Below are 15041 nucleotides of genomic sequence, written 5' to 3'. Positions count from 1 at the left end.
ATACAAAAATTAACAGGGCGTGGTGGTGCGCCTGTGGTCCCAGCTACTACAGAGGCTAGGTTGGGATGACTGCCTAAGCCTGGGAGGTTGAGGCTAACAAGGCTACAGTGAGCTGTGATTGCAGCACTGCACTCCAACCTGAGCAACACAGCAAGACCCTGTCTCAAAAAAAAACAAAGAACAAAAAAAAGCTCAGAATCACATTTTAGGCTAAAACTAAATAATTAAAAGTCAGTGGCAGGCAGAAAGACAAGGCAATCATCTCTTCACCTCTGCACTCTGCTTTATTATAGTAAAAAAAACATGTGACTCTTGAGCTGACAAAGGCTTCAGAATATGGCAAAATGTTCTAGACCTGGTAAGTTTGGCAAATGCTGCACAATACCTAATGTCTCTCTTGGAAATTCACAATGTATTTTAACATTTAAAACGCTTATCCCATGGCCGGGCATGGTGGCTCACGCCTGTAATCCCAGCACTTTGGAAGGGTGAGGCAGGTGGATCACCTGAGGTCAGGAGTTCAAGACCAGCCTGGCCAACATGATGAAACCCTATCTCTACTAAAAATACAAACAGCCAGGTGTGGTGGTGAGCATCTGTAATCCCAGCTACATGGGAGGCTGAGGCAGAAGAATTGCTTGAACCTGGGAGGCAGAGGCTGCAGTGAGCCGAGATCACGTTACTGCACTCCAGCCTGGGCAACAAGAGCAAAATTTCAACTCAAAAAAAAAAAAAAAAAAAAAAGCTTATCCCAACTTACATGAACATAGAACCCTTATTTCAAGAAGCACTTATTAATAAATATATCACATGGAGTGAAACACAGTTTAGGAAATTCTGATGCAAGAAAAAAGAACATAGGCTCTAGAGTCTAAAGAACTCACCACCACTTACCAGCTGTGTGATCCTGGGAAAGTTACTTAACTTCTCTGGACCTGTTTTCTATCTGTAAAATGAAAATCACACTACCGCCGGGCGCGGTGGCTCAAGCCTGTAATCCCAGCACTTTGGGAGGCCGAGGCGGGCGGATCACGAGGTCAGGAGATCGAGACCATCCTGGCTAACATGGTGAAACCCCGTCTCTACTAAAAATACAAAAAACTAGCCGGGCGTGGTGGCGGGCGCCTGTAGTCCCAGCTACTCGGAGGCTGAGGCAGGAGAATGGCCTGAACCTGGGAGGCGGAGCTTGCAGTGAGCCGAGATCGCACCACTGCACTCCAGCCTGGGTGACACAGCGCGAGACTCCGTCTCAAAAAAAAAAAAAAAAAAAAAAAGAAAATCACACTACCTACCTGAGGGCTTGGCAGACAAAAAGATCCTCAATAAATTATTTAGGCCCTCAAATTTTTCATGTACTGGATTGTATGTTGGCCTTGTGCCAGCAATGAAAGTTTTATTATATAAATTTCTATTTATGTTAAAACATATTATTATTATTTTTTTTTAAATGGAGTTTTGCTCTTGTTGCCCAGGATGGAGTACAATGGCACAATCTCTGCTCACTGCAACCTCTGCCTCCCAGGTTCAAGTGATTCTCCTGCCTCAGCCTCCCGAGTAGCTGAGGTTACAGGTGCCTGCCAAAACATCCGGCTAATTTTTTCTATTTTTAGTAGAGACGGGGTTTCACCATGTTGGCCAGGCTGGTCTCGAACTCCTGACCTCAGGTGATCCACCTGCCTTGGCCTCCCAAAGTGCTGGTATTACAGGCGTGAGCCACCGTGCATGGCCAAAACATATTATTTATACAAAATTTAATGCATTTTATATGAAATATTTTATTATATAATAAAAATAAGGCTCTACTCTTAGTTGATCAAGATTCAAAAAACAATAAGGTGTGGTCCCTGCTGGGAAGCAGGATAAACTGGTTGACAAAAAAATGTCTCTTTCTCTCTTGGCCAGGCACAGTGGCTCACGCCTGTAATCCCAGCACTTTGGGAGGCCGAGGTGGGCAGATCACTTGAGTCCAGAAGTTCGAGACCAGCCTGGCCAACATGGCAAAACCCCGTCTCTATTAAAAATACAAAAATTAGCTGGGCGTGGTGGCAAGCACCTGTAGTCCCAGCTACTCTAGAGACTGAGGCACGAGAATTGCTTGAACCCAGGAGGCGGAGGTTGCAGTGGGCTGAGATCTTACCACTGCACTCCAGCCTGGGCAACACAGAAAGACTCTGTCACAAACAAACAAACAAACAAACAAACAAGTATCTTTCTATTTATTTATTTATTGAGACAAGGTCTCACTCTGTCACCCAAGCTGGAGTAGAGTGGCGCGAATATGGCTTACTGCAGCCTCAACCTCCTGGGTTCCAGTGATCCTCCTGCCTCAGCCTTCTGAGTAGCTGGGATCACAGGTATGCATTACCACAACTGGCTAATTTTAAAATTTTTTGGAGAGACAAGGTCTCACCATGTTGCCCAGGCTGGTCTTGAACTCTGGGGCTCAGGGGATCCTCTCGCCTTGGTCTCCCAAAGTGCTGGCGGGGATTACAGGTGTGAGCCACCACAGCTGGCCAAATGTCCCTATTTCTTGATAAAGACAGTTAAGACTTGCTTGTTACTCTCAAAAATAAGAGTGGGAGATACAGGAAAGGGAGGAGATAAAGATCAACAAGCATTTAGTGAGTACCCACTAAGTTTTAGAGACTAGGCACTAGGTAAATAAAAGCCAACATCTTCATAGCACTTACATCCCAGTTGGGGAGACTGATATACAAGATCAGCAGTGATCTGAAGGAAAATAAAGTAGTACTTAAAGAGGTGAAAGGCAGGCCGGGCGCGGTGGCTCAAGCCTGTAATCCCAGCACTTTGGGAGGCCGAGGCGGGCGGATCACGAGGTCAGGAGATCGAGACCATCCTGGCTAACATGGTGAAACCCCGTCTCTACTAAAAATACAAAAAACTAGCCGGGCGTGGTGGCGGGCGCCTGTAGTCCCAGCTACTCGGAGGCTGAGGCAGGAGAATGGCCTGCCTCAGCCTCCGAGTAGCTGGGACTACAGGANTTAGTAGAGACGGGGTTTCACCGTGTTAGCCAGGATGGTCTCGATCTCCTGACCTTGTGATCCGCCCGTCTCGGCCTCCCAAAGTGCTAGGATTACAGGCTTGAGCCACCGCGCCCAGCCGAACTCATCCTTTTTTATGGCTGCATAGCATTCCATGGTGTATATGTGCCACATTTTCTTAAGCCAGTCTATCACTGATGGACATCTGGGTTGGTTCCAAGTCTTTGCTATTGTGAATAGTGCCGCAATAAACATATGTGTGTATGTGTCTTTATAGCAGTATGATTTATTATCCTGTGCGTATATACCCAATAATGGGATGGTTGGGTCAAATGGTATTTCTAGTTCTAGATCCTTGAGGAATTGCCACATAATGTCTTCCACAATGGTTGAACTAGCTTACAGTCCCACCAACAGTGTAAAAGTGTTCCTATTTCTCCACATCCTCTCCCTTTATAGTAATTTCTTATGGTAAATTTGTTTTTTACATAATAGATTTTACATTAGGTGTTCCCTCTAAAGTACTGTTTTTTAAGTGTGTATCTCATGTGCGTATCATGAAGTCCCTACAATACAATCCATTTAACAAATCAGTTTTGTGTGACAGGCATTGTACTAATTGCTAGGTACTAAGTATACAAAAAAATAAATAAACAAGATCCCTGCTCTTGTTGATTTATAAGTCAATACAAAAGACAAACATGGAAACAAATATTTAGGCACCACGTTTATGTACTGGAAGCTAACAGAATACATTGGAGAAAGAACCACCTAATTCTGCCTGCTGAAATCAGAAAAAGCTTCTGAAAGACCCTAATATTTGAGCCAGGTCTTGAAGGATAAATAGGTAGATAGGGAAAGAAAGACCCTGGGTTACTGAGGCAGAGTGAGAAATGGACACAGTGGTGAAGGTGGGATCAAACCAACTTTTTAAATGAGGCTGGAAAAACGGGAGTTGGTGGTTCGGATTCCAAAAGGCTTTGTATACCAAGCTAATAAGTTTGAACTTTATCTTGCCTTTGGGGGGAAAAAAATTTGAGGCATTTTAGAGAATAAAGTGACTAACAAGATTATATTAATAATTTAGAAAGAACACAAAGATGAACTGCAGATAATGCCAGTCAGAAAACAAGAGATTAGTGAAGAGGTGGCTGCAATAGGAGAAAACCTGAAAGAAGACAGTGACAGCAATAAAATTAAGAATTAAAACTATAGGTATATACAAAGTGTCAAGGAAAAAAAAAATCCCAAACAAATAAGAGGAAATCTATCTGGTGAATCAGGAAAAGCTTCACAGAAGGGATGACATTTATACTGGGCCCTAAAGAAGAAAAATCTCCCATGCAGAAAATGAGAGAACCTCACAATGAAAGGGAAAGGCATGGCCTGAGATCTTGTTAACGTAGTTAATACATTTATTGGATCTTGAAAAGTCAAATGAAAATTAAAATCATCTTTCCCAAAATAATGTGCTTGGAAAGATACAGACAAAATTTTAATCATAGGAATAACTGTAATCACACGTTGGTCCATGGACTGACTCCAAGTATAGAACTCCTGAATAGGAGTAAACAGTTGGATTCAGGTGATGAGACTGAGGGGAGGGTTGAAAAGCATGCTGAGACCAAGGCTGTGAAAACTTTTTGCTACAAAGCTAAGAAATCTGGATAACACAGACAATTCTGGAGGTATTTTTTAAAATAGAGATTTTCTTATTAAGTCCTTACAACAATGAATCTGCATACAAAACATAAGTGCTATTATCCATTTGCAAAAGAATTAAGGTTTAAAGAAAATAACATGCCCAAGGTTACACAACTATTTCAATAGTGAAGCCAGTACACAGGTTATCTGACTCACAGCCCTTGTACTCCATCACTAATCTAGGAAAAATGGAAATTTTAATGCAGTACTTATTTTAGCCATTAAAAATCTATGAAGTCACTGTTAGTCTTGAACCTAAAAGTGTCTCATATAAACATGGTTTAGTCATAAAATTACTTTGCCTAGTATTCTCAAAGTGTAATCATATAATCACCCAACAATTCCAATTTTGATAACGAAGTTTACCTTAAAAAAAGTCTTCAAAATTTCTGTTACAAATAGAGACACCAACTGTAAAACTTAAGGAATCTTGGTCCCCAAAATACAGCAAAAACTTGAGAAGACATCATCAATTTTTCAGGAAAACAAAGAAAGACTGTTTTCTAAAGTTAATCTTATCCACACTGTCTGGCAGTGGTTTCACAAAAGGAACTGAAAGGAAGAGAAAAAACAAACCACATCCCATAGTCACTTAATACAATTTTTCACTGAATACAGTTTGACCTAAGTATCATTTTCTTAGTAACTATTACTTTCAGTGTTTCATTTTATCATATTCACAAACATATGAAAGTTGAAAATACGCCCAGAATGAGACAAGCTTCTCTATTCACTCATATGTTAGTTTATTTCTTGATTTGGTGCAATTCCAAAGATAGAGCCATTTCTTTTAAGTGCTGCAAGAGTTGGAGAGAATATGGTCCCAGGATGTTGCAAAAGGGATCTGCTTGGTACAATCTAAGTCTCTATGACATTTCTAACTAAATAACTGATGAAAATACATTTGTAGTATTAAGCATCCCATAAGCAGGGGTCAGGCCTTTATGATAATGTAAAAATGCCTACTACCTATCTTTATATATTATGTGCTCCTCTCCTAGAGTCCGAGAAAACTGTCTTACTAGGTTCCCATCTTCAGAACTGTCACACAATCAGTGCTCCTTAAGTGAATGAATATATCTTATTCTTCTTTTCAAATGTGAAACCAAGAGTTATTCAACAAAATTTATTGATGGTGAAAATTTTCCTGCTTCTTCATACAATTTTTACTTTTTCTGTATCAGGTCATCAAGGACATAGTTGATTTTATCTGGACTACAGGGAAAAATGTGTCAAAAATATGACAAATTTTGTGAAGACTTGTACACAAACTTTCTATTCTGATTGTATAAGGCATTATAAGGAGATAAAGATCAGAAAATAAGATAGTTTTGCAGACATGGTTACCCAAGATTATTAGCTAAGAAGTGGTAAAGTCACAGTCAAGACCCAACTAACTCCCAATCCCATGTACTTTCTATTACAATATAGTGCTACAGGAATACTTGTTCTTACTTCATTTAGTAGTCTAAAAAACAATTTTTGGAAAAATTTTAGGTTAAAAAAAAAACTTCATAGAAAAGACAAATTACACATGCTTTCTTTTAAAAATTCTTCTGGGCCATCACATCTCTGGTGTCACCAAGACTCAAGACGTTAAAATATTACGTTAAATAAAACTGCAGTTGCAAGCACTAGACATAAAGCAGAATACATATATATGTGATCCTTTGACAAGTTTCAATGTGACTGGTTACATTCATTCTTGTCATCTTTCCAGGGAGACAACTCAAGCTTAGAAGTCTTACCCAAAACCCACAGTTGTTTTCTGCACCACCACTGTCCTTCCATTAGTTTCCCCTTCTCCCATAGCATTCTGGGTCCTGACCAATCTCTACCTTTGGCACTGGGATGCTTCCCCACCCGAGACCTTCACGGTGACTCATTTTCATCCTTGCAGCCCACAGGGTCTACTATCTAAAGTGGCCTCTCCCAGTTACTTCTTTCTAAGCACATATTACAATTTATAATTAATCTTTTTACTTATTTTTACTAGTTAATTGTCTTTCCCATCGGGATATCCCATGAGGGCTCTCTCCTCACCATTGTCTCTACAACACCTCCTTTTCAATCATTACCAAAACCGCACTGGAAATACTGTCATTTCTACCACCTCCCACCAACTTGTAAGTTCATCAAGGCTAAGTGCTGTCTTACTCATGTTTCCCCAGCACTTGGTAAAGTCCCTGGCACTATCCTATAAAGTCAGTAAAAATTTGTAAAATAAATTAGCTTACTAAACAAGGATGATTACTGCTAAGGAAGCTGAGAACAATACATTAACATTTAATAGTACAGGGCAATGTTGCAGGTTGTACACACAAAAACTGGAGTGGTACAATCCATGGAAAAGATGAGTAAGGACAAAATTCCATTCAAAGAGATGAAGTGCTTCTGTCTCGGCAGAGAGAGGGAGAAAAGCAATCAAGCAACCTAACTTTTATTCTACTCCGGACCAACAGAGCAAATTGCCCCCCAAATTATTATTTTAGAACGCCGCAATTTATTCAGCATACTGGACTACTTATTAAGACTCCAAGTACCAACATACTACGATTATTTTGCATTTTCTAAGGTACAACAGATAAGGAGCAGAGGGGTGCCTCTGAAACCTGACAGAACAAACATTGGAAGTAGAAATAATAATGGCCAATATTCATATTTGTAAAAGACTTGAAAACATACAGAAAAATCTCGGAGTGGTCATGGAGACTAAACACACCCATAAATATGTAATCATAGGTTAGGACCCACCATGGCACAGAAATGATCATACAACTGCCAAAAGAGGCCACACTCTACATCCCTCTTCCCATCCTCTTCTACCCAAAGAGTCAGCCTTATTCTCGGTAGCACAATCCTCTCAAAGAAATACAGAAAAGACGAAAGAACAGCTTAAACGTCAAAAAAAAAAAAAAAGAAAAAGAAAAAAGAAAAAAACAGCCAACCAACCAGCTCCGCAATCCCTAATCAGAAAGCCCTAGACGCCTTTCGAAGCCAACTGTCATACCTTTTAGGAGCCCAAAAGATGTTAACTCCAAAAATAAATCTCTGGCCCCAACACGCCTCTCTGGATTATTCAGAAAAACCCGGGTTTAACAGTTCGGAGATCTGCACTCCACTCAAAAAAGGATCTCCCGGCAGGGACAAGCAATCAATCCCTCAGGGGGCAGTGGCGCTCCAACCACCTGGTCAGGACACAGGCAACGGCGACAGGGCACAGCCCTTCCAGGGACCCGCCAGGGCCCTCCGGGATCTCAGTAAGGCTCAGAGCAAAACGCCCCAGGGGTGGCCAAAGTCGGGCAGTGGCGCAGGGGGGCCAGCGGTCGAGCTTCCGAGCTGGGCCTTCCCGGCCCGGGGGCGCGGCGAGTCACTGAGGTGGCGCCTTTCAGTTCGGACCCGGCTGCTTGCAGAGTATCCAGGGCCTCTTTCCCTGACTTCCCCGCCCCGCCGCCCTCAGCCAGCCAGTCAGCCCCTCACCTGGCAGAAGCTCCGGCAGTAGTTCAAAGATGAGACCTCCGACACCTCTTGCTCCCTCAGCTCTGTCTCCAGCTGCCACAGACACGGCCGCAGTCCCAAGGCTCCCGGCGCTGGAGATACGGGGCGATGACCCCGAACCATGGACTCAGTCTCGGCTCCATCTCCGGCTCCCGCTACCGCCGGAGCCTCAGCCCCAGCCCCGGCGACAGCGGCGGCGTCTCCCTTTCCGTCCGCCATCTTCCCACGGCCCACCAGCGCGTAGGCAACCAAGCCACGTGACTCAGCCCTGGCCCTGCCCCCGTCCGCCCGCGCATGGTGACGCACTCCTTAGCGACGCGGGCGCCCGCCTGATTCCGTCACTTGGACTCCGGGTGCTCCTCCTCTCAGTGGCCTACGCATCACCAGTCCTGACAACAACCCAGCAACAACTGGTCAGAGGCTATGCCCACCTAGACCCCTTTGAGGTCATGGGATCACGGAGCCAGAAATGCCTGTAGAGCAATCTGGATATGAGGGGGATGACATTTGAACTGCGATCTGAAGGTAGCCCTGAAAGGAACATAGCGAAAAGCATCCCTGGTAGAAGGAAAATAAGCGAAGATTGTGAGGCCGAAATGAAGAGTAACATCAAGGGAACTTGGTTTATGATAAAGACGGCATTTCAAGTCAGTGGGCGAAAGGACGGACTCTTCAATAAATGGCGAGGAGACATTTTTTCCAAAAGGGAAATAAATGATTAGATTTCTACCTCAAACCGTATCCAAAAATAAGGCCGAGATGGATTAAAGACCTGAAAACATTTTTCAGAAAACAAAAATAGCTTTATAATGTCAAAAAGGGAGGAATTTTTTTTTTTTTTTTTTGACGGAGCCTCACTCTTGTTGCCCAGGCTTGAGTGCGACGGCGCTATCTTGCTCGGCTCACCGCAACCTCCGCCTCCTTGGTTCAACCATTCTCCTGCCTCAGCTTCCTGAGTAGCTGGGATTACAGGCATGTGCCACCATGCCCGGCTAATTTTGTATTTTTAGTAGAGACGGGGTTTCTCCATTTCAAGGCTGGTCTCGAACTCTTGACCTCAGGTGATCCGCCCGCCTCGGCCTCCCAAAGTTTTGGGATTACAGGCGTGAGCCACTGCGCCTGGCTAAGAATTTCTTAATAAGACCTGAAAAGCACAAACCATAAGGGAATATATTTAGATTTGACTGTATTAAAATGTGTTACTTCTGTGTAACAAGTTTAAAAAGATAGCATACAAAGACAAGCCACAGACTAGATGATATTCCCCATATGTATAACCATGGTTTATTGTTGTTGTTTTTTGAGACAGGGTCTCACTCTGACACCCAGCCTGGAGTGCAGTGGCATGATCTAGGCTCACTGCAACCTCTGCCTCTCAGGTTTAAGTGATTCTCGTCCCTCAGCCTCCCAAAGTAGCTGGCACTCTAAGCGTCCGCCATCATGCTTGGCTAGTTTTTGTATTTTTAGTAGAGGCAGGGTTTCACTGTTTTGGCCAGGCTGATCTCGAACTCCTGGCCTCAAGTGATCCGCCCGCCTTGGCCTTCCAAAGTGCTGGGATTACAGACGTGAGTCACCGCGCCCAGTCGTAAACCATTGCTTTGATTAGTATCCAAAACAGTTCTCGGGCGGGGCACAGTGGCTCAGGCCTGTAATCCCAGCACTTTAGGAGGCCGAGGCGGGCGGATGATAAGATCAGGAGATGGAGACCATCCTGGCTAACACGGTGAAACCCTGTCTCTACTAAAAAAAATAAAAAGAAATTAGCCACGCGTGGTGGCAGCCGACTGTAGTCCCAGCTACTCGGGAAACTGAGGCAGGAGAATGGTGTGAACCTGGGAGGCAGAGCTTGCAGCTTGCAGTGAGCCAAGATCACGCCACTGCACTCCAGCCTGGGCAACAGAGCAAGACTCTGTCTCAAAAAAAAAATATATATATATATATAAAAAATTCTGGCCGGGCGCGGTGGCTCAAGCCTGTAATCCCAGCACTTTGGGAGGCCGAGACGGGCGGATCACAAGGTCAGGAGATCGAGACCATCCTGGCTAACATGGTGAAACCCCGTCTCTACTAAAAATACAAAAAAACTAGCCGGGCGAGGTGGCGGGCGCCTGTAGTCCCAGCTACTCGGGAGGCTGAGGCAGGAGAATGGCATAAACCCGGGAGGCGGAGCTTGCAGTGAGCTGAGATCCGGCCACTGCACTCCAGCCTGGGCGACAGAGCAAGACTCCGTCTCAAAAAAAAAAAAAAAAAAAAATTCTGTATTTGTTTATATATTTGTAATACAAATAAATTAGGTTTAGGCCAGCATGTCTGGAATATGGTGCAAGAGAGGGATAGAGGTGAAGATGAGATTGGAGAAGGAGCAAAGGGCCAGATCATGTAGGACAGTACAGCTCAAGGTAAGCAGTGGGGATTTGAAGTGTACTGAGTAATCATTGTTTTACTGAGTAATCAAAGCTTTAAGCAGAGGTGTAACTTCGTCTGATTTACACTCTTGCTGCCATATGAGAATAGGTGATGAGAGGTGAGAATGAATGCCGGGAAGCTATTGTAGTACTCCCAGATGATCAAGTTAGAGATGTATTTTGGAAGTAGAACTAACGGGCTGATGCACTGTTTGTGAGGAATAGGAAAGAATCTGGAATGGCTACATGGCTTTTGGTTTGAATGGCTGGCAATGATGTTTACCGAGAAAAGGAAGGCTTAGGAAAGAACAGATTGGGGAAAGAGTGAGGGAGAATCGAGAGTTCTATTTGGAACAGGTTAAGTTTGATTTTCCTATCAGACATTTAAATGGAGATGCCAGATAGGCACTTGGATGTGTGACTATGGAGCTTCAGCTGAAGATGTAGAGCCATCAGCTGTTCCACCTCTATTAGGCAAAAAGAAAAATAAATCTCTGATGACTCCACCACATCTTCATCTAGCTTCCCTCCCACTTCTTCGCTTCCTATTATAGAAAAACTTCTCTAAAGAGCTGGCCAGACCCTCTGTTTCTACTTACCCTCTTCTCATTCATACTTGAACTCTTCTTAGTCAGGTTTTATCCCCACCACTCACTGAAACAGCTCATTTTAACACCACCACTGAGTTCTACTTTTTTGTGTGTCCAAAGGTGAATTCTCAGTCCTTGTTTAGTCAATCTCTTAGCAGTATTTGGCATTGTTGATAATTCCCCAACGTTTAATTTCTCTTGGATTCCAAGTCTGTACATTCTGGCATTTTTTTATTTTTTTTTTGCCTTGATTTCTTTTTTTTTATTCTCTCTTTTCTTTGTGATTTCTAAGTGTCCCAGGCATAGTCCGTCAACTTCTTTTCTATCTATACTCACTACTGCACTCACCCAGTTCTGATACATGTATGTGCTTATGACAATACCACTATAAGCCCAGGCAAAAGGAGCCCTGCCCGCGGTCCCACACTTTAGAGGGCCACACGAACCTCTCTGTCTCTTTCTTATACACACACACACACACACACACAGAGTAACTATATTAAAGAACACGTGGGCACCCCTATCATTTGAGATCCAGCGCTCACACTCAGCACAAGTACAATCTTAAATATTTGCTTTCTTGAGGCAGGGTCTCACTCTGTCACCCATGCTGGAGTGCAGTGGTATGATCACAGCTCACTGCAGCCTCAGCCTCCCTGGACTCAAGCAAGCCTCTCATGTCAGCCTCTTGAGTAGCTGAGACTACAGAAATGCAACAACAAGCCTGGCTTTTTTTCTTTTCTTTTCTTTTCTTTCTTTCTTTGTTTGTTTGTGGTTTTGTTTGTTTGTTTGTTTGTTTGTTTGTTTGTTTTTTGAGACGGAGTTTCCCTCTGTCACCAGGCTGGAGTAGTGCAGTGGGGTGATCTCGGCTCACTGCAATTTCCACCTCCTGGGTGCAAGAGATTCTTCTACCACCTCAACCTCCTGAGTAGCTGGGATTACAGGTGCACACCACCACACCCGGATAAATATTTGCTTTATTTACCACTACTATTCAGGCTTGAGGGAACCTCTTTATCACATCTCTTGTTCCATATATTCAAAGCTGAAAGGCACCAAAAGAATTGAAACCAGGGACGTGAACAGATATTTGTACATTTATGTTCACAACACTGTGATTCATAATAACCAAAAGATAAAAACGACCCAAATGTCCATTAATGAATAAACAGAATGTAGTATACACACGCAATGGAATGTTATTCAGCCTTAAAAAGGAAAGAAATTCATTCCTGAAAAGCAGGATGAGGGAGGAAATTCTGACATGTGCTACAACATGGATAAATCTTGAAGACATTATGCTAAGTGAAACAAACCAGTCATAAAAAGACAAATGTATGAGTCCACTTATATGAGGTATGTAGGGTAGTTAAATTCATAGAGTCAGAAAGAATAAAGGTGGTTGCCAGGGGCTGGGGGAGAGAGAGGCTGGCAGAGTTATTGTTTAATGGATATAGAATTTCAGTTTAGGAAGACGAAAAGGTTACGGCGATGGAGGGTGATGATGTTTGCACAACAATGTGAATGTACTTAATGCCTCTGAACTATACATTTAAAAATGGATAAAATGATAAGCTTTACTTTATGCATATTTTACCACCATTAAAAAAATGAAAGGCAACTGCATTCTAATGTCTTGAAGGTTTTGGGTTTTGCTACTTAAGAGAAATAGGCAGGCTGGGCGCGGTGGCTCACGCCTGTAATCCCAGCACTTTGGGAGGCTGAGGTGGGCGGATCACGAGGTCAGGAGATTGAGACCACCCTGGCCAACGTGGTGAAACCCCATCTCCACTAAAAATACAAAAAATTAGCTGGGCATGGTGGCGCGCGCCTGTAGTCCCAGAGCTACTTGGCAGGCTGAGGCAGGAGAATCGCTTGAACCCAGGAGGCGGAGGTTGCAGTGAGCCGAGATCCCACCATTGCACTCCAGCCTGGGTGACAGAGCCAGACTCCATCTCAAAAAAAAAAAAAAAAAAAAAAAGAGAGAGAGAGAAATAGGCACTGTTTTTGAAATGCTACATAGAGAGTCATCAAGCTACAGAAACACTTAGGTAAGAGAAAACACAAATTAGCTTGTCATACTCTTCCTCTTAGATAGCACAAATGCAATTTTCGTGCATAAACATGTATTGTTTCCTGGTAGTGGCAGATGTTCCTTTCTTTAATTGTCTCAATACACACATATGCGTATACACTGATATAAACATGTATCTGTCTAGATGTAACATGAGTAGAGAGTGAGATTGAACATTTACATAATCATAAATAGACAATGAATAGTAGCATTGGGAATAACTATTTGTACAAAAATATTTAATAAGAAATAAGACTGAATTGTTTTTTAAATGAAATTTAAAATTCTAGCATTATTTACCTAATTTTAATTTAAAATTGTGAAAGAAAATAAACTGTCTATTTTAAGCTTCTAAAACTTGTTAGGCCCTAAGCAAGGTTGACTTTGGAGACTGAGTCACAAAGCATGACCTCTTGTTTACTGGCATTTTTGTTTGTTTGTTTTCGTTTTTGTTTTTGAGGCAAGGTCTTACTTTGTCACCCAGTCTGGAGTGCAGTGATCTCAGCTCACTGCAGCCTCAACTTCTGGGCTCAAGAGATCCTTCTGCTTCAGCCCCTCAAGTAGCTGGGATTACAGGCACACACCACCACACCAGGCTAATTTTTGTGTTTTTTGTAGAGATGGGGTTTTACCATGTTGCACAGGCTGGTCTCAAACTCATGGACTCAAGTGATCTGTCCACCTTGGCCTCTCAAAGTGCTGGGATTACAAGCGTGAGCCACTGTGCCCGGTGGCCTTTTGTTATAGATTAACTTCCTTCTTTCTTTTCTTTTTTTTTTTTTTTGAGACGGAGTCTTGCTCTGTCGCCCAGGCTAGAGTACAGTGGCGCAATCTCGGCTCACTGCAAGCTCTGCCTCCCAGGTTCACGCCATTCTCCTGCCTCAGCCTCCTGAGTAACTGGGACTACAGGCGCCACCACCACGCCCGGCTAATTTTTTGTATTTTTAGTAGAGACGGGGTTTCACCGTGTTAGCCAGGATGGTCTCGATCTCCTGACCTCGTGATCCACCTGCCTCGGCCTCCCAAAGTGCTGGGATTACAGGCGTGAGCCACCGCGCCCAGCCGCTTATTTTCTTTTACTTGGCTCAAACAAGATGTTGCTGGAGAAAAAGACACCTTGACTATTACATCCTTAATGTAAAATGTGAAATATACCCTTCCCCCAAAAGAAACACTGCGTATAATCAATCAAGTTGCTGTATTAGTCTTGTATGCAAAATGTTGAAATCCTGGTAAGTGTCCCCAGACTTTGCCTATTTAAGCACCCTCAAACCTCTCCATTTCAGAGCACTGACCCCATCTTTTTGGAGTCTATATCCTCTTAGATGACCACCCTCAAACTTTACACTCGAATAAACTCAATTATTTAATCATGTTGCCTGAATTTCATTATTAAGGTTGACATTTTGGCGACCATGAAGGGACCAGAGGTAAACCTTCACTCCAGTTATTCCTTTCATTTCACTAACAGCCAAAATCTTGGTACCAGCATGAACAACTTTTGTTCATCCACCCTCAAAGGAACTAATGGGGATCCCTGGTAAGGCTCCTCTCAGGCTGTAGTCCTCCTGGCTTTAATGAGGATTCAGACTTTATTCTAGCTATACATTCCTAACTGGAGGGAGTTAGAATTAAAGCACTGCTGCAAGATAGGAGTTTCATTTGTTATTCTCTAGAGATTCTGCTGATCATAGATTTGTGACTTTGAGTCAGGTGCAGTGGTTCACACCTGTAATCTCAGCACTCTGGGAGGCCAAGGCAGGCAGAT

At 43.2% G+C, this 15041-nt stretch overlaps 1 protein-coding gene across 1 annotated transcript in view; it reads right to left on the bottom strand.

Annotated features, from left to right (window-relative positions):
* RLF (rearranged L-myc fusion) overlaps positions 1-8448 on the bottom strand; it is an 81790-nt gene extending 73342 nt beyond the window's left edge. Inside the window, exon 1 of the mRNA XM_025365117.1 lies at positions 8187-8448. Within this exon, the coding sequence (XP_025220902.1) occupies positions 8187-8423 (237 nt within the window). The 5' untranslated portion in view covers positions 8424-8448. The remainder of the gene's footprint in view (positions 1-8186) is intronic.
* Between the last annotated feature and the right edge of the window lie 6593 nt (positions 8449-15041).

Source organism: Theropithecus gelada, chromosome 1 (genome assembly GCF_003255815.1).
Source record: "Theropithecus gelada isolate Dixy chromosome 1, Tgel_1.0, whole genome shotgun sequence".
Taxonomy (NCBI): domain Eukaryota; kingdom Metazoa; phylum Chordata; class Mammalia; order Primates; family Cercopithecidae; genus Theropithecus; species Theropithecus gelada.
Note: the sequence above shows the minus strand (reverse complement) of the source record. Positions and strands in the feature narration are given on the sequence as shown.